Raw genomic sequence first — 20800 nt, 5'->3', positions numbered from 1 at the left:
TCGGCTGAGCGAGGTTGGTGCCTAACAACTTCCAACTCGATAAGTAGGGTTCTTGAGCTGAATCACAAATATTGTTCTCGAGAATTTCTTGGCAAAGGAAATTCTCGGAATATGTTTTTTTTTTTTTTTGGTTTATATAGGAAAATGATAAAATTAAATTATTTAAAAATATATAATAAAATTATATCGTAAAAAAAATCAAGGTAATTGATAAAAATGGAAATATTGCTATATATATATAGGGAAAGATGTGCGTACTCGGTCGAGTAGATAAGCTTATCTACTCGGTCGGGTTAAAAACAGTGGGGGCCCACATTTTTGGGGTGATCCAAACCATTCATTTGAAAGGCCCTTACCTAGATAGGGTGTCCACCAAAAATCAGCCCCATGGGATCATCCTAACCCATGCAACAGTGGAGGGAAAAATGGACAAACACAGCTTGTCCACAAATCTGCCCATTTTTCCCTCCACTGTTGGATGGGTTAGGATGATCCTATGGGGCTGATTTTTCGTGGACACCTTATCTAGGTAAGGGCCTTTCAAATGAATGATTTGGATCACCCAAAAAATGTGGGCCCCCACTGTTTTTAACCCGACCGAGTAGATAAGCTTATCTACTCGACCGAGTACGCACACCTTTCCCATATATATATATATATATATATATATATGAGAAAACGGTTCCTGCACATGTGTAAAGAGTTCTCTACACACTAGCTTAAAATACAGTGGGGGCCCACATTGTTTGGGTGATCCAAGCCATCCATTTTAAAGGCCCTCACATAGATAGGGTGCCTACAAAAAATCAGATCCATAGGATCATCCCAACCCTATGATTTGTGGAGGTAAAATGGATGTCTTTAAACCTTCACAAATTAGTTCATTTTTTGCCTCCACAGTTCGAATGGTTAGGATGATCCTACGGATCTGATTTTTTATGGACACCCTATCTATGTGAGGGCCTTAAAAATGAATGGTTTGGATCACCCAAATAATGTGGCCCCCCACTGTATTTTAAGCTAGTGTGTAGATAACTTATCTACACATATGTGTAGGAACCGTTCTCGTTCTCTCTCTCTCTCTCTCTCTCTCTCTCTCTCTCTCTCTCTCTCTCTCTCTCTCTCTGTGTATATATATATATATATATATATATATATATATATATATATATATATATATATATATATATATACATATATATTATTTTTGGATTTTGTCATTCTATCAAAATGTCTCAATAAAATCACGATATTTTGAAAATGTCAGAGATATTTGTGACTTAGTCCCAGAGACACATCCTCTTAAAAAATAATCGCCCATGATCCCCAACTCAAATAAGAATTTCAATTGGAAACCCATGATAAATGATATTGGTTGGTCTGCCATTATGTTTAAAAGTCCTATAAAAGGACTTTCGGTAAAGAAAGTTCACATCCCTTTCAAGAGTCCTTACAAAAGATTGTCGACCTTGTAAAGGATCTCAAAGTCAATCTTAAACAGAAGCCATCGGATAAGGTTAACCTCCCTTTCAAGAGTCCTTACTAAAGATTGTCGACCTTGTAAAGGATCTCAAAGTCAATCTTAAACAGAAGCCATGGATAAGGTAGATTATACGATTTCATGTCAGCCATAAACTTCTCTTTTCTAAAAAGAGAAGTCATCAGATAAGGTATATCATGACAACAAAGTCATCATGAACTTCTCTTCAAGAAATACCAATTCATGTTCTTTGTCATTGTAAAAGATCTTCAAATCAGTGCTAAGGAAGAGCCATCTGTAAGGTAATTCAGTGTTTCAAAATGTGGATGTTGACTCGGCACGGCACAATCAAATACTCGGTCGGCTGATGCAGCCAACTACTATTCTGTTGGAAGAGTTAAAGGAGTTTTGATTGAATTTTTTTTGACAAAATGCGAACCTCGAACAAGAATGCAGCCAATGTAGGATGAAATCCAAACGGTAGACAGCATTCCAGGATAAAATCCAAATGGTGGATCATCTCTGCAGTCGCCAAATGTGGATCATGGGCCATTATTGCACTTTATGTGTGAGGAATGATGAGTCAGTTGATCATCTATTGCTTCATTGCCCTTTCGATAGGGAGGTTTAATGCCCCGTATTTTAGACAACTTTGGAATGTCTTGGGTTTTCCCTTGCGGTCTAGCTGATCTTCTGGATAGCTGGTACTCCGTCCCTTTGGCCGCCAAGAGGTAGAGTTCTACGGAGAGTAGTGATGCTAGAATCAATATGGATATTATCGTAGGGGAGAAATGATAGGTTATTCAAGAATCATTTCAAAGGCCCAATCTTTACATTCACAAAGATCATTTCCATTGTTTCTCATTAGGTGAAGGTCCTCTCTCCTTTCCAGGTCTACTCCAGCTCTAGTCTCTAATAGATGTTGTAAGAAGATTTGCTCGTAGACCGTACAAGAGAATCCAATCAAACCTAGATGGGAGCCGCCCGAGCTGGGGCTCAAGTTAAATTTGGATGGGTCAAAACTTGGGCCGGCTGGAGCAGGAGGATTGATTCGAGATGAGGAGGGTATAACTAAATGGGCATTCTCAGGACCCATTGGGGTTAAGGATGCCAATGAGGCTGAGGTCAAATCAATTCTTCACTGTATGAGGATTGCAGATGACAACATGTTGGATAGATTGATAGTTGAGGGAGATTCCTTTAACACTATTAGATGGATAGAGGGCGGTAGTCAGTACCATGGTATTAAATTTTGACCGAAACAGAAATTTGGTGAAATTAGGAATTTCATCATTTACCAAATTTCGGCTGTAGTCAGTACAATGGTATTAAATTTTGACCGAAACAGAAATTTGGTGAAATTAGGAATTTCGCCATTTACCAAATTTCGGTCCGAAATTTCGAGAAAATACCTTTTTTATTTAAAAAAAAGTGTTACAAAATTTCGGCCTAAATTTCGAACTTGAGTAACAAATTTCGACCGAACTTTCGGTTTTCGGAAGTCCGAAACCGGTACCATTTTAAACCTTGGTGAGTACCCATTGAGATTTGCAGATGTTATCGACGAGATCTATGACTCTGTGGATGGTCATCCTCCGCTTTCAACACATACACCGGTCGGCCAATAGTGAAGTAGATCGTTTAGCTAGGGATGGAGTTGATTCGGCCGGTTTTTTTAAATCTTTGATTTCCTTCGCCCATAATTTTTATTTGGTTTCTGTGGTCTAAAATCCTGTTTTCTCTCCCTAGACCCTTGCCTAGACCCTGTATTTTCTCTTATTAATATATGTTGGGGAATGATAAATCGAACCCCAAATATCTTAAATCGACCCCCCATGTCTTTCTCTCTCCTCTAGGTTAGAGAGAGAAGGAGGAGAGAGATAGACACATAGGGGATGGATTTAAGATATGAGGGTCGATTTATCACTGCCCTATATCTATCACCATTAAAAAAATGCAGCCAATGTAAAAAGGAGTCAACAAGTGTAAGTTGACACTGACGCAGGGGAGTTTCCAGAGCTATCATCTAAGATCTTTGAAAGTGTAAATAGTCTTCAAATCGAACCTAAAGACATACCCCAAGATAAGTCGAGATTTGACAATCCCAATTCATTCGAAGGTTTCGCCTTCATCATGTTCAAAATTGCCCATCAAAGAAAGCCTGATGAGATGATCGTACAATTAGGAACGTTTGATCGATCATCAACGCAACGTATGGTTCCCATTGCATATCTAAAGTGGGTCCAGGATTTCACCAGTCCATGATTGCTAACTGTGGCCACTGTGTGGTGGAATGCCACAGTTAAAATCTAGCCCTGCTTTGTTATCTCACTTATCTGAGGTATCAGAAAACAGTCAGGAATTGAGATAAGGGAGTCGTGGAGGAGGATTGCATTATCAATCAAATGAAAGCCACCAAAAGCAAATATTGACAGAAGGGTCTGTCTTTCCGACACAGCAGAAAACGAAAGAAAAAGCAGTGGCTCCTGATCAACTAAGAAAGAAAAAGGATGTTCTGCATCAGTTCAGTCTATTTCACACTCTCTCTCTACCATTTCTGCCCAAAATCAAACATGGGCATGCTCACAGCCTTTGGGCAATTAAGATGGCAAATCAACTGCTGATGGAGATTTGAATCGCAATCAGGAAAGAGATTAGAAACCAATCTCTTTACCTTTGTATGAAAGATTAAGCTAATCAAAAAATTAAATGAGAAAACAAGGGCTAATAGATACTACCCATAAAATAGGATCACTAGGTCTCTCCATGGTTACAAACAACCAATCTTTGGATAACTAAGAAATTTAAGTACAGATCAAACAGACCAACCTCACTAAGTTTGATCCACAAATCATATTACACTAAGCAGAGGTACTTGAAAACAATAAAATCTTGCAGAGCCAAATGCTAAATTGCTAACCTGAAAATTAAATTGGAAAACAAGGGCTAATAGATACTACCCATTAAATAAGATTACTGGGTCTCACCATGGTTTGAACTTTGAAAACAACCAATCTTTGGATAACTAAGAAACAAAGTACAGATCAAACAGACCAACCTCCCTAAGTTCCATTCCCCAAATCAGCTTACACTAAGCAGAGCTACCTGAAAATAAGAAAATCTTACAGAGCAAAATGCTCTTACCTCACCTAACGAATGAGAATCCGGTCATGGGCGAACCTGCAAGATCTGAGTGGCAGCTACAATTTCCAGACAAATTCCGGTGCATCACTCCTCGGTCCAACCAGAGTCCGGTACACGTACATTTTCTCCACCTTCTGGCTATCGCCCAGGTTCTCCTCCATCAGATCCATTTCGTTTATGATCTCTACATTGAGCCTTGGCATCTTCTCAGCAAGGGTCTTGCAGCCTCGGAGGGTAACATCACATGATGACATCCAAAGGGATCGCATTGTCTCATACTTCCCCACGTCTGTCAATAGTGCAACATCCCCAAAAGGGCTATCCCTAATCTCCAACTTTCGGAGTTTTTTGCACCCATTCAATACATAGAGCATTCCCTTATCACTGTCACCCGCAAACGCAATAGAGAGCATTTCGAGGTGCTCGGCGTACATGCCAATGTATAAGAATACCTGGTCTGTTAGAAGGCCAGAGAGAGACAGCCTTCTGAGACCTTTACACGATTGAACGATTGCCCCAAAGCCTTCATCCAACGGCTGTAATGTCACGTGATCTGGCTTCTTAGGATCAAGGATACATAAACGAAAGCGGGTGAAATGAGGGCAGTTCTTGGCGACAGTTATAAGGGCAGAATTTGTCATCTGGTGACAGAAATATAGCAGCGAATGAAGCTTTGGGCAGCCTTTGGATATGGCAACCAGACCTTCTTCTGTGACCTCTGTGACCCCCCCACCAAATGGATCAGAGGGGAACACCCTCAATTCCTGCAAATCTTTACAAGTAGATGCCACAATACTTAGCCCTTTGTCTTCAATGCAATCCAATACCTGCAGAAAATTTTGGATATTTAATTCTCTAACTAAAAGAAAAAAACTTGCGAGAGAATTTCTAGAAGACACGGGTTAGAGGATCGCACCCAAAGGCGTTGAAGTTTCCGGCTATGGCGAATCAGCTTGATGAGTTCGGCGCCCTGAATTGCCGGGGCATAGCTCAAATTCATCGAAGTCAGGTTCGAGCAAATTGGGTAAACAGCTGGTAGGCATTGAGGAGCAACCTCCCAAAACCCTGACAAACTCTTGACCGATTTACAGTTGCTGAACGCATTAGTTAGCTTGTCATAGGACTCGGAGCGTGGCTCATGTATGAATGAACCGGTGCCCAAGTCCACCAACTGGGGGGCTACTGTAACGATCCTATAGAGGATTTCTAGGGGCACTGCCCGGTTCAACCTTAGACTTCTGAGGTTTGGGCATCTTGCTACAAGCCTCTCGAGGGCTCCGAAGTTCACCTCTCCCTTGAGGCATGCAAAATTCAGGGAGACTAGTGTTGTGCATGAATCAGGGAAACAGCTAAGCCACTGGCCCTTACGATCGTCAACTTCGTTTTCTTGTAAATCTAGCTCCCTGAGAACTCTACAAATTTGAAAAGCATGGAAAAAAGAAATCTCAGCTAAACTATCTGCCCCAAAACCAGATTTCACAGGAATGAAAACACAGAGATGAGCACAAAGAGCGAAAATTACAGACTATGGTATACAAGTGCCAGAAATCAGCAACATCTGCGAATCAGCTATTGAAACCGAATGTCAAATCCAGTATCCTCTCAAATGAAACAGTAATCACCGACTGAAAGATGCAATGCATTAGTGTAATTGACTAATAGCAGTTTCTCAGCGACTAATAAGAACTCTACATATTTAAAACAAAATACAAAACAAAAATTATATGTGGGCTAAACTCCTTGCCTCCAACCCACCACATTTCACAAGAGTAATAACAGGCGTAAATAGGCAGACTATCATTTACAAGTGAAAGAAATCAACAAAGTCTGCAAATCAGAACAGACATTACAACAGAAGATTAAATACCCCACTCTTAAACGAAAAAACCATCAATGGAAAAAAGTAAAAAACAAGCAATTGGGATATTTATCGTAATTAGCAGTTTTTCCGAGGTGCCATAATCAACTGAAATTCAACCTCAGATCACAAGACTCACTCGTCTCCATAGAAGACATATTTAAACAACTCAAGCTGAAACAAACTTCTAGACAATGAAACAAGAAAACCCATCAAAGCAAAGACTAAAAGCATGTGATTTTGAGCAAAAACAAACCAATGCATATACAAGAAAAAATCAGAACAAGAAAACCCAAAATAGACAAGGAACATAAACCAAGCAATTGTTAAACTCCTTACCTGCAATTCGCAGCTATAGAGGCAAGACCGTCAGTGGTGAAACCCTCGCAGCTGACGAGGATCAACGCCCTGAAATTCGGGAAAGAGTGAGACAGCAAATCGAGGCTCTCATCAGAGACCAACATCCTCTTCAAACGGAGCTCCTCTAACCATGGATAACTCTTCGCCATGGCCTCAATCCAAGGATAAACAGAAGCTCCCCAGTCATGAGGAATCATATTGAAATCTGCAAAATGTGGCTTCCCCTTCAAGCTCAGAGCCCTAACCCTAGGAAACCTCACGATCAGCCTCTCAGGGCTGATTGCATAACAATTCCCTATGAAAACCCTCTGTCTGCTCCATCTTTCTACCCTAAACCACAACTTACAGACCAGGGAAACTGCGTTCCGGTCTTGATTGGAGGAAAGGAAATCGAATATGTGCTCCAAAACCCCTTCTGGAAAATACGTCATGGCCGGAATTCCGATCAAATTACCAGAAATCCTTAGGAAACAAACTTATTTTACATAAATCCGTAACGTAGAATCTTCCATCATCAACCAAAGACAAAATCAACTAAATCAAGTAGAATATTTCATCTTTTCTACTACTCAAACCCTAACTTTCTCAATTCAAAAATCATCAGACAAAATGAACTCGCATAGTTCATCTTTTCTACCACTCAAACCCTAATTTTCTCAATTCAAAAATCTTCAGACAAAATCAACTCGAACAGTTCGTCTTTTCTACTACTCGAACCCTAACTTCCTCAATTCAAAAAAGACAAAAAAAATCAACTCGAATAGTTCATCTTTTCTACTACTCAAACCCTAACTTTCTCAATTCAAAAATCATCACACAAAATCAACTCGAATAGTTCATCTTTTCTATTACTCAAACCCTAACTTCCTCAATTCAAAAAAGACAAAAATCAACTGAAATAGTTCATCTTTTCCAGTCCTCAAACCCTAACTTTCTCAATTAAAAAACCTTCCATCATCAACCAAAGAGAAAAATCAACTGAAACTCTTTTCTACTACTCAAACCTTAACTTTCTCAATTCAACAAGCTTGCATGCACAAACAACAAACACTACATAGATCTGCCCTCATATCAACTTCAAAATCCACAAAATCTCCATCTCTAAAACCAGATCTACAGATCTACAGATCTAAATATACAAAAAATTCAACAAAAAAAATTCCTAAAAAACCTCCCTTTCTGATCAGATCTAAAACCAGAAAGAAAAAAAAAATCAAGATTCTAAAATCCTCCTTTTCTGATCAGATCTACAAGAAGAAAGAAAGGGAAAACAAAAATCAAGATTCAAGAAAACGTACCAAAAACAGGAAAAAGATGAAAAATTTCCTTTTTCGTCATCATCGTAAAAATAAACGATGATTACACAAGAAAAAAACACCTCAAAACCCAATCAAATCCACAGATTCCAGATCTTGAGATTACTATAAACGGTGAAAAAAATCTCACCGAAAACTCAAATCTAAATCGCAATAAAAATTACCAAAAGAGGAAATAGAAGGAAAAACCCTCAACCAGAAAAAATCCTTCCTTTCCTCATCTCCTTCTAACCCTTTTGTGTGTTAAAAACTTAAAAAGCTCTCTCTCTCTCTCTCTCTCTCTCTCCTTACTCTTAACCTAACCATGGTTAAAGTTTTTATGAGTCTTATCATATCGGACGGTCACGATCAATCAAAGGGAGTCTTTTGAAGAATCTTGACCGTTGAAGGGTACTCTGTAGAATCTCGCATGCATATGTCGTTATCTTGTCTAGAATAGTGGCTGTTTATTCCACGAGAAGTCGTTGTACGAAATAGAAAGAGTTTTTAAAATTAGGCGTAATGTTGATGTAAATTACCAGAATGCCAGTAGGTCAGGAAATGTGATTGTTGGGAAACTTTTGGGGTTATTATAAATTCGCACCCCTGTAGGATAATTCGCACCCTTGAAACGGCTAGTACGCCATGTACTCTCCTTTAGAGGGGTGCGAATTATCCTATCTTCGGTGAGAATTTATCATACCCCAAGTTTTTTTCTGTTTTTGAGGGGAATTGGATAAGAGGAATGATGAGAATTTAATGATTAGGATAAAATTAAATGAGTGGGAAAATGATGTTTTTGACGATGTTGTAAGGATCACCATGTTTTGATAAATGCACACACCCACCTTGTCTTTCTTTCTTTTTTTTCAATTGGCTTTTGAGAGCCTTCTGGGAAGGCTAATGATATTGGCACAACCATTGTTTAAAATTTCGGATACCGGTCGGGACGAAACCGAAATTCAATTTTTCGCCATTTACCAAATTTTGGACCGAGATTTCGGATTTCGGTCCGAATTCCAGGTTTATGACATTATTTATTTTTTTAAAAAAAGTGTTACAAAATTTCGGTCTGAAAATTCGAAATTTGGTGGGGTCCGAAACGGTTACCGAAACCGAAATTTTAAACCTTGGGCACAACCATGTTTTCATTTGAATCGCCTCAATATAAATAGGTTGGACCCTAACAATCATCTCCAAAAGGACGATCCTAACCCTCCGATCTGAAATGTGCCCTTCTTTGTACAGATTAGAGGGTTAGGATCATCTTTCGAAGATGATTTTTGGGATTAGCTCTGAGACAATATTAATGTATACTAAACATTAGTTGTTCCTTTTTTTCTATGGATAATTTTTATTGAAGTTTTTCCTTCCAGGTAAATAAATTTTCTAGCATTTTTGTAAACTCATTTTTCATTAAAATTGATTTCGAAAATTAAATTTTTTTTCCCTATTTTCAAGAAAAAATCCAATCCCACTTGGATCTTCAATTTTTTTTCTGTTGGATATTATTTTCCTGGAATTTTTTACACCTCATGCTTAAAACAGGTGGGGCTCACCACTTTACAAACCCTTGCATGGAAGGGGCCATAAATGCTATGAATATAAATAGAGAAAAGAGTTCTTGCGCAGATAGATAAGCTTATAGAACTCGAGTGCAGGAAACATGGTGGGCCCACATTTTTTGGGTGATGCTAAGCATTCATTTGAAAGGCCCCATCATGCATGGGGTGTGTCCCAAAAATCAGCTCCATTGGATCAACCTAACCCTTCCATTTGTGAGGTGAAAAAATGGGCATATTTGTGGACAAACAGTATGTGTTCATTTCTCACCCGCAAATTTTCCTTTATAAATAGTCATTACATTTGAGTGAATTTTGCAATTCTGGTCATCCCATCATTTTGTGACTAAAATACCCTTGGTACATATTTTTGTCTCCTAAAAATAACAAATGTCCATATAAGTGAAAAGACAAAAAATTCCATGTAAAAGACCAAAATACGCATGACAAGATATGTTTTGATAGGGTGGGTCCCACCAACTCAAGTCAAACCATGCATAGGGTGGGCCCCCATTTTACATATGTTTTGATGGGTGGGACCCTATAATGTTTTGATAGGGTGGGTCCACCAAGGCACCAACTCAAACCCATGCATCGGGTGGAGCCCACCATTTTGCCTCATGTTTTGATGGGAGGTAGGTCCCACAATATTCCCCGAGCATATGCATAGGGTGGGACCATAGTTAGCAAAATGTGATTCGGCAAACAAACGGGACGGCAAAAATTCGAGTTTAATACGGTGCTAGTTCAAAAAAACGTATTCAAAAAAACAGAAACACAAGAAAATGAGTTTAGAATTTTGTCATTTACTAAATATGGTGGGGGTAAAATTGGAAAGTTGGATAAAAAAAACATGTTTAAAACGTTAAAAACACATTTTAAATGTGTGTAAAACATTTTCCTTCAAACAGAGTTTTAAACGGCACACCAAGAAAACGTGTTGTTTTTTCCCAAAGAAAAAAAAAGCGCCGTTTAAAACGGAGTTTTGCTAACTATGGGCAGGACCCACTATTTTACAACTTTAAATGATATATTTTGATAGGGTGGGTCCCACCAACTCAACTCAAACAATGCATAGGGTGCGGCCCACCATTTTACACCTCATGTTTTTGATGGAGTGTGGTGCCACCATTTTACACTTTATGTTTTGATGGGTGGGACCCATTAATGTTTTGACAATGTAGGTCTCACCCACTCTACTCAAACCTTGCATTGGGCGGGGCCCACCATTTACCTCATGTTTAGATGGGCTTGGTCCCACGATATCCAATTGAGTCTATGCATAGGGTGAGGCCCAATATTTTACACCTCATGCTTTGATGGGGTCATCACAGGTATTTTGGTCTTTTTACATGGTAATTTTCATCTTTTCATAGAGAAAACATATGATGAATGGGTGTATAAACATATAAACGCGTACTCATCATCCCATCCTTGATATTTAATCCAACGGCAGGTCAAATTTTAAGAAGCTGCTATTAGATCAAATATCAAGGGTCGTACTTCCATCGCACTACATTTACGTGTTCATACGCCCATTCATGGTATAATTTCTCCTTTTCACATATATAGACATCTTGGTCAGCTTACTAGTAAAAATATCCACAGTGTGTATTTTGGTCACAAATTTATGGTATGACCTGATTTGCAGAATTCCCTCATATTGTCAAACTAGAAGACTCGACTCATTTTGCAAATAAAGCAAAGTAGAAGAATTCTTTTGCCAAAACCCCAGTGAAGAAGAGGGTGTTATGGACATTTTTAGTATGAATATGCTATTTGGAATGTGGAAGGAAGTGGAAACAAGAGAGAAAATGAGAGAAAACGAGAGGGAGAAGAGAAAGGAGTCCACAAGTGGGCTTAGAGGGAATCTCTCCTTTCCCTTTTGTCCATTTTTTTAGAGCTAACGACAATTGCGATGGAATGGGTTTTGTCATTTTCTATGCCATTATGCATCAATAATTTAAGCAGCCCTCCTCTCTACAGTACTACTTTCTCATGAGCCTAAAGCCCTAATATCCACCATGGTACCTTTCAAGGAACAGAAAACCCTAATATCATCTCTTTTCACATCTTCCAATTCTCTTTTCTATCTAGTTTTTGAGGAAAAAAAAATGTAAGGTTTGATAGGAAGGCTATTTGGATATAGTGAAAATTTTATTGGAATTTTTTTTTATCAAAAACAAAAATTTTAGCATTTGGTTAAATAATTTTTCATGGACTTTTTTTCTAAAATCATTAGTGACTGTTCGGATACGCGTATTTTAGAATCCAGGTTTTTAGTTTGAAAACAGTGTAAAAGAGGGTTCATGATCAAGCTCTTGTATGCTGTCCTGACAGCGTTCCTTGGATTTTAAGTGAGAAATTCAGGTTTTAAAATCTATCCTGCATCCTGAGATTTCTAAAAGCTGGAAATATGGGAGGATCTGCTACTCTCTTGCTGAAGGAAAGAAGGGCGGGAAGTAAAAAATGAGTAAAAAATGATGGTTGGCCCGCTTCCTTTCTTGTCTCTTAGCTACAATTTTGAAGAATCCTGAATTCTAAAATATGCACATCCAAACGGCCCCTTAATGTTTCTTATTTTTAAGGAAAACTGCAAATCTATTGGACATAGGAATTTGTTTCCGTAATTTTCTTTTCCCTAGATCCGAACACTCAAACGTAGGGGCCGGTGGCAACAGTTCGGTTTCGGTTCGGTTTGACCCCCCAAACCGAACCAAACCGAAATTTGAATCGGTTTGGTTCTACCGAACCGAAACTGAACCGAAATTTGAATTTTCGGTTTGGTTTCTGTTCGGTTCGGCCAATTTCCCCCCCCCCCCCCCCCCCCCCCCCCCCCCATACTCATAATCATTGGAAATCGGGGACAACGGTTCGGTTTCGATTCGGTATCGGTTCGGTTTCGGTTGGATTGCCACCCCTACCCAGACGGGGTTCATGAACTTCTCCTTTGAGCCCTGTTTGGATTGAAGGACTTTTCTGAAAAAGTTTGGAATGGAAAATTATATCTAAAATTTCGTACTAAAACTGGTAACTTGAACCAACCCAATTCATTTTTTTATTTAGAGGGGTCTTCAATTTATGATGATATCCTTTTCAATTAACCATAATCATATTACTTCCCAGGCGATGATATTTTCACTCCCCATGCAGTACGCATTCGCTCCCCTCCTCATTAACGCTTTTTGACGTCAAATCACGTTAAAAGGGGAGCGAATGTGTACTGTAGGGGGAGTGAAAATATCATTGCCCTATTTCCCCAAAGATGTGCAAAGAAATAATTTTTTCGTAAAAAAAAAAGTTTCATTCAGAATTTTTTTTTCTTGCAATCCGAACAGTGGTGTCCCATGCACGAACCCCTTTAAGTATATATGGTACATCCAAAATGGCTTGCCTAGGGCAAACCTTGTGAGCTTTTCATTCTTCCCTTTGGAGAGAGAGAGATGTTAATTAACTCTAATGTGATAAAAGGTCATCGTTTCATAAAGCTCTTTGGAATGATGGGAGCCATCTTCATGGTAGAACTGTTTGCCAGTCCTCTTTTTTGAATAAATTTAATTTTTATACAAAATAAATAAAAATCCGAAACAATATTTCCACCCCCTTTCCCAACATTTCCATCTTTTTTCTCTTTTACTGAAAATGATGTCATTTTCTAAGAAAAGACAAGGAAAAGAGGGTAAAACAAGTCAATTATATCATAATATTACATATATTTTAGAGAGATGTTATCTATATCTTGAGAAATGATAGATACAAGGGAGCCCTTGCATAAACAGCCACAAAAGGGCTCTTGATTAGATCCACGTCATTTTCAGTTACATTTTAAAATCGTTTGAAAAAGTAAAATCAGTTACATTTGATGACGCGGATCCAATCAAGAGCCCTTTTTTGGCTCTTTATGCAACGGCTCCCTTGTATCTATCATTGCTCCTATATCTTACTCTAATTTCGATAAATTAATTTATAGCGATATAGTGAGGTGATATATAAATTCTTGTTAGACTTTTTGTAAGAATGTGTATAACCCATGGGAGTGGCACATATGAACCTTTTTGTAGGCATGTCTATAACCCATGGGAGTGGCATGTGCTTAGACCGGTCGATGGGCGTCAAATGTGGGGCTGAAATAAACACACAAGATGCTAGTGCCCTGCGGATTGCGTTTCCCAACTTGGGAACAATGAATTTTTTTTTTTTTTTGAGGGAATAATAGTTTGCCAATTAAGTTGTGTGATAGAGGCATGGAGGGTGGGAGAGGGGGAGAATTGAAAGGGCAGGAGTAAGGAGATGGTGCTTATAGGTAAACTAAATAGAGTTTTTTGTTTTTCCTATTTTTTCTGCTACTTCTCACGCTCTCCTCACTCATGCCCCTTCAATTCTCTCCCTCTCCCGACCTCCTTGGCACTCTCTCATCACTAAATAACCAAATATTAAATGGAAAAAAAATTCATGGCCTTAGAAACATTGATTGAATATCCTAGTCTAGGGTATGACATGACATGAATTGTGTTTTGCAAGGCCTAAGAGGTGAGATAGGGGCATGAAAGGTGGGAGAAGGGGAGAATAGAGAAGGCATGAGTGAGGATATCGTGCTAAGTAGCTGAAAAATAGGAAAAATAAAAACTCTATTTTGAGTAGCATTTTTTATTTTCTCTGTCATTCTCCCTCTACCGCCCCTCTTGTCCCTCCCCCCATCCCTCTCATCCCTGGATAAACTAAGATTCTATGGAAAAAAAATTTATGGCTGCCAAACATGGCCTCAGAAACATTGATTGAATATCTTACTCTAGGGTATGACATGACATGCATTGTTTTATGCAAGGCCTAAGAGGAGAGCATGATCTTGTGATTATTTATAATCAGGAAAGCTTCCAGTTTAATTGGGCAGGTGTGGGGAGGAATACTAAAATAAATGTGAGAACATGTGAAGTTGGAGGAATTGAATAATTCTCATACATGCTTTCATGTTGTAAGCTTCTTGTGATGGTGTTGATAATTGCCCCTAATCTTTAATTAATTAAGCAAATGGATGGGTGTCTAACCTGGATCTTTTGTCTCACATTAGATTATTGCACTTGCAAAATAAGGTGGTCTAAGTTTAATGCGACGGAATCCTTTGCATTAAGATTAAGATCTGCCTTTTTACTTTTTTGTTAAGGGCTGAGATTAAAAAATAAAAGTTGTATATATGGCTGACATCTGCCACTAAAAAATAGTTATACTTTTGTGTGACAGATGATCTGACGATCGAGCGCCAGATGATCTCCTCTTGTGATTAGTGGGAGTAGTTAAGTAAGAAAAGTAATTAAACTACTATAAATTTAGCTCCACTTGCATATAACTACAAAGATGACAAGCTAAATGGTTGTGAAAAGAGGCCAAACGGATCTCAAAAAGGGTTTGTGATCCCATCCCATTTTCATGTCTATATTTACAAGAACTACAAAACCATGTGAAGTACATGAAGGATTGTGGGGTCTTAGCCCTATAAAGTATGGGATGGGGTGATAGTAACTAACCTAAAGATCCTATTGTGAGGTCCAACTACCCTCATACTATGAAGTATCCCTTTATCAAATATGAAGAAAGGCCGCCTTTTATGGTTCTTTCAATGTGGGGAAGAACTGTCTTCAATATATCTAATTCTATAATTAGGGTTAGTGGGTTGTTTAGTTGACCATTGTATTTTAAATGGCCAAATGTGGGGACCACCATTGCGTTCTATGCGAGTGCCTAAGCCAATGTGGTGTGCCCACGTGTATATCGTGCTTAGTGGCGACGTGTGGTACACCGAGACTATGCACTTTTATGATCAATGATAAAAGGAAATTTTGAATCCTACATGGGAAATCAAGATCATTGATCTTGTAGATTATCCTTGATGTTGGTCCCACCCTAAACGGTCATCAATGCAAAAATCAAACCCTAAATAAGGCCTGACCAGTCTTACGGTTTCATTTAGATCAACATTGCACGATCATCTAAACAATGCAGAAATGGGGCCAAATAAGCTTCTTTTAGGAAGGAATGTAAAATGACTTTCTTCTTAGCATTTTCCTCTACAAATGGAAAATGCTAAAAAGAAAGTCACGTCTATGCTCCTTACAAAACGACACCCATCAGACCCCACCACTTCATTGTTTACGTGAACATATCTAGGGAAAAGTGGTGTCTACATTGAAAAATATCTTCACCAAAGTTAAATTTTCTTAGGCTTGGCAACCTGTTTTTGTAGGTAAAAGTTTTTTCGGTAAGCCTCTCTTTAAATCACTGCTTTTGTAGATTGGAGAAGTTTGGAAAGCAAAAACTTTTCCAAAATTTCTTACTTAATTTCGCTCTGCTTGATTACAACTAAAAAAAAGTAACTTAAACATAAGAACTATATCATTTTTCTTCTAAATTGTGGATACGAAAATACTTTTTCTTTGAGAAATGTTTTTTCCTGCAATTCAAAGAAGGCATAAAGATATATTCATAAAAAAGATGAAAATAAAAAACCAACTTTTTTTTTCTATTATATGTAGCTTTGTTTTCTAATTTTTTGCCCAGATTATTTTCACTAAAAAAAATAACGTGAAAAATAATTTACCAAAAAAAAATACGTAATTGATGAAGAAATTGCGTCATCTTTCAAAAATTATCGGTGGATGGTGGTTGAAGTTCGGTTCCCAAACGTATAACGTCGCACAGTCCAATAGACTTTTTTGCCGTCAACTGGATATAAAGCATAGAATTGCTTGCTTCTTCTTCTCTAATTATTTTTTTTTTTTTTCCGTCTCCACTACCGCCAATGACCATCGCTACGACAGAGATCTTGAACTAGCCCAGGGTCACTCAAGAGACAAAACAAGTGTAGGATGAATTGGTATTAGAACTTAGCATCCTCACATCCGGCTACGATTTCCTGACCCGGAGCTACCGATGTGAACGAGGGAGAAAACTCTGCCAAAAATTCAGTAAATCACCAATTTGACAACAGTTGAGCTGATTCCGTAGGGTGAATTCAAACGCAGACAATCCGTTAGGACTTTACCAAGTTTGACGAGAATGATACTTCTAGATAGCTTTACCAATTGCAACAATCCTTCTAGATAGCTTTTACCCATAAATACATGCATTTATAATTATTTTTTTCATAATTTTTACTTAATTTAGAGGCATACATAGATGATTTATGTATGTTTTTACAGGTAAGAGTTCCATAAATGATAGAGAAATCTCAAGGGAAGCGAGTATGAACAAGGGAAACATGAAATATGTGTTTTGTAGAATGGGAATTTATTAATTTCAAATTTCTAGGACCTTTTACGCATAAATACATGCATTTATAACTTTTTAGTAATTTTTACTGGAGAAGTCATGGACCAAAGGATCGAACCTCCAACCTCAAGGTTGAAGACCGAAGCCAAGAACCCAACCTTTGTCTTCAACATGTCAGCAACTCCAATCCTCAATGAGTACCCTCAGTGAATTAGGGTAGAATGCACAAAATCCCATACCATTTTAACACCATAATCCAAATTCTTATAACCGAATTCCATTGGACAAAGATGGGATTCAATGAATCCTCTTCCTCTTTACATAGTGATCGATATTACACACTTGCTGATAGTCCATACTTCGCTTCAAAATCCCAAACCATTTGAACACCATAATCCAAATTCTTATAAACAAATTCCATTGGATGAAGATGTGATTCACTGAATCCTCTTCCTCTTTACATAGTGATAGTACACACCTGCTAATAAGCCATACTTCGCTTCTTTTTAGTCTATCGAGTGCATTGAACTTGCTTACGCTCATTGATGATAAAAGATCATTGTGGATTTTCAAGATTTCTAAAGTTTAGGGTTCAGTTTTTCTAAGGGGAAAGAGGAGGAGCATTAGATCATCAAATTTTGATATTAGAACCCTTTTCATGCCAAAATTGGGAGGCTTAGGATAATCAATGTCAAATTTTAACATTGACACCCCTTTCCTGCTTTGTCCCTTCCCTTCACAACCAAACACTCACTTTACTTCCACTTCATTAGGATGCTAATACACATCCATGTTTGGGAGATAACCAGATAGAGCCCAAGAAATTTAGGGTTTCAAAAAAAGAGAAAATATAGATATGGAGCAAAGGAAAGAAAAGCTGAGAACGCAAGGAGAAAAACAAAGTACTTTAGTGACAAGATGAAATTCGTGCTCGTGTTTCTTCATTGAATGGATCTGATACATATATGGATCTAATTCCTTTTTCTGGTCAAGAATTAGATGGGGGTGGGACATTTGTGAATCCCTAAAAAAAGCCAACTTTATCATGAAAACACATTTGTTCAACTTCAAACACATCCTCATGAGTAAGAATTTATTTGGCCCGTAAGGCCTTGACCAAATAAGAGGACTCTAGCTTGCTCCCTACCTTTGAACTACAACACAAAAATTTCAACTTTATCATGAAAACACAATGGTTCAACTTCAAACACATCCTCATGAGTAAGAATTTATTTTGCCGTAAAGCCTTGACCAAATAAGAGGACTCTAGCTTGCTCCTCCTACCTTTGAACTTCAATAAAAAAATTTCCTAGTCCACTTACCCAGCTATCTCTTCCAAAGAGATTTGCTCCACGAAAGATTAGTTGAAAGATTGAATTTGCTAAGTTATTTGCACAAAAATTGCTTAGCGGCATAGCTTTTAATGCTCTCTTATTCGTTACTGAACATCATATATTCGTTATTTGCACAAAAATTTCGAGTTGTATGACCTACCTACCAGATTCAACCGTAGAAAACAAGATTTCAAGTACGAAGTGATGGATAGTAGCCATATTCACAAAATTTTAAGATTTTTTGGTTAAAGGTAAAACCCATATTTCTTCTCATTTTTAATGTATAGTTCTCATCTATGTTACATGGATTCTTCAGGATAGGTGAAGAATCCGTGTCGGACACGTCTCGGATTCCATTACTTCAGGATTCCATTACTTCAGGATTCTTTGAGACACTTCTAGATCTCTTTTATTTGTTTTTTCTGAGTACTACCACCACAACTTTACAATTACGACATGTTTTGAGTTTTATCCATCATAATAATAAGTTTCTTAAATGGAAATAAAACATTATGTTTATGTTGCCTATTAAAATTTTCATTATATTACTTGTTATATTTATGTTGCCAAGTTGATAGAGTGAAAAGAGATAGGGGCAGACCGAAAACAACTAGCATTACAACAAAATCATCAATTAACAGCGGTTATTTACCAGCGGTTTTGAAAACCGCTGCTGAATATTGGTATTTAGCCGCGGTTATTTAGCCGCCCGCTGGTATATCTCCGGAGAAAACATAAAGTAGCATACCCACTCGCGCCAACTTTTCACTCCCTCGCTTCTCTCCCGCGCTACCCACTCCCTCGCTTTTCTCTCCCGCTCCCTCTTTTCCCTCTTTTCCATCGTCGTCTGTGATTAACGATCGAGGAGACGTGAAACCCTAATCTCCCGTGTCTTTTGCTCCCTCTTTTCCATCCTCGTCTGCGATTGGCGAAGGAGACGTGAAACCCTAATCTTTCGTGACATCTAGAAGCCCAAAACTGCCGTGAAACTCTATTCTCCACTGCAGATTGATGAAGGAGATGAAACTGAGGAAGAGAGAAGCTTCCATTGCTCTGTTTTTTTAGGGTTTCACCATTCCTTTTCCTTTATTTTCTAGGGTTTCGACCACCCCTTTCCATTTGGCTCCATCCCCAAGCCATCCCTATTTTTGGCTACTGTGAAACGAAGAAGACGGCATTTGGGGTTAGGGTTCATTCCTTCTAGCCTGAGATCTACACAATCGTTCCAAGCATGTGAGTTCTCCTGATTCCTCTATTCTTTCTCAAGATGGGTTTCAAGTTATTGCTTATTAGTTTCAGATCTAAAAGCATTTTTTTCATTTTATGTCTTAGATCATGGTAGGGTTTTTTTTCCTCCTCTCTCTTTCTTTATAAATATGTGCCAAAGCTCTGTTTATTGTTTTCACTTTTACCCATTTTCTGATTTTTGATGTAGGGTTCTTTTAACTCATCAGCAATATTGGTTACTTTGAGTGAAATTAGTGAGTTGTTTACTTTTTATATGGATTTGGTTTCTAGGACTTTTAGTATTTGGTATTGTTTGATCACTATTCTTTTTGTGTGAGTTGCCTGTTTTAGTGTAGTACTCATGCAGAATTATCTCTCATCCCTTCTCTTTTTTAGGTCTGAAGTTTTATTAGATTAGCCTTTTTTTCTTGTAGAAGAAGATATTCCTTCGACGGATTCTCCACAACAATCTGGCCAGGAAAAGGTCAGATCTTGTTTAACTCCGGCCTTCAGTTTTTGGATCTCTGTTTTAGGTTAGAATTTGTTGTGCTTAGTGATTTGGAAATCAATTTTGACAGTTTTATTGGAGTAATTGAGTTGGGACAATTTTTTCATTTGTTGTTTCGGTTCAAATTTGGGATTTTTTGTTAGTTTTAGTATAAATTTATTGATTCTTTGCTTCTCCTTGTGTTTTTGATGTTTTGATTTTGGTTGCGTAGTTAGTTATGAATTGTGCAACCATACACCACCTTGATGAAGGTAAACACTCCTCCCTTTAGTGTAGTATGCTTTGGAAGTACAAGCAATACGGAATAATTAAGAAAATTTTTGTGTAGATGTCTTGTATTCTGACGGTGATTTATTTCAGATTTCTTCTCTAACGATATTTCCAGAATTCCTAATGTACTTGCCATTTTATGTGTTTTTAACTCTACGATATGTTTGAGCGGGTAAAAAGACATAAAAGGCTCCTATAATAGCTCTTAGATTTGAAAATATTAAGGTTAAAATAGGAAAAGATGTGGGTCCGGCTGATGCAAGAGCATCCCTTTAAGAAAGTTACATCGGCTTTTGAATGCTCATTAGTGTAGGAAATGTTCTTTTGTTTCATGTACATTTGCATAAGTAGGAGTACTTTGGTCATTTTAGCCCTTTAATATGCATTTTAGGCATTTCCATAAAATAAGGGTAGTTAGGTCATTTAGAATCTAAGGGGTCGAGAAATTGTGAAGATGTGTTATGACCCAGTAGTGACGATTACCAAGTCTCTATAACAG

General features: G+C 38.0%; 1 protein-coding gene across 1 annotated transcript; it reads right to left on the bottom strand.

The window, feature by feature from the left end:
• Nucleotides 1-4254: 4254 nt before the first annotated feature.
• Nucleotides 4255-8384, bottom strand: LOC143889913 (protein AUXIN SIGNALING F-BOX 2-like). The gene is made up of 3 exons (XM_077394314.1): nucleotides 6822-8384; nucleotides 5541-6036; nucleotides 4255-5451 (listed from the first exon to the last, which is right to left on the bottom strand). The coding sequence occupies exons 1-3, from the start codon at nucleotides 7271-7273 to the stop codon at nucleotides 4681-4683; spliced, it is 1719 nt and encodes a 572-aa protein (XP_077250429.1). The 5' UTR covers nucleotides 7274-8384; the 3' UTR covers nucleotides 4255-4680.
• Nucleotides 8385-20800: the final 12416 nt, after the last annotated feature.

The sequence above is a fragment of the Tasmannia lanceolata genome, unplaced genomic scaffold (genome assembly GCF_043159265.1).
Source record: "Tasmannia lanceolata isolate RefF3 unplaced genomic scaffold, GAP_Taslan_0.1 ptg000013l, whole genome shotgun sequence".
NCBI classification, from domain to species: Eukaryota; Viridiplantae; Streptophyta; class Magnoliopsida; order Canellales; family Winteraceae; genus Tasmannia; species Tasmannia lanceolata.
The sequence above is the reverse complement of the archived record's forward strand: the minus strand, read 5'-3'. Positions and strand labels throughout refer to the sequence as shown.

Coding starts and splice junctions, on each gene's coding strand:
- LOC143889913 (XM_077394314.1), bottom strand. CDS start 7,273: ATGACGTATTTTCCAGAAGGGGTTTTGGAGCACATATTCGATTTCCTT. Junction 6,037..6,821: donor TCTATAGCTGCGAATTGCAG/GTAAGGAGTTTA, acceptor TCAAATTTGTAG/AGTTCTCAGGGAGCTAGATT. Junction 5,452..5,540: donor GGAAACTTCAACGCCTTTGG/GTGCGATCCTCT, acceptor AATTTTCTGCAG/GTATTGGATTGCATTGAAGA.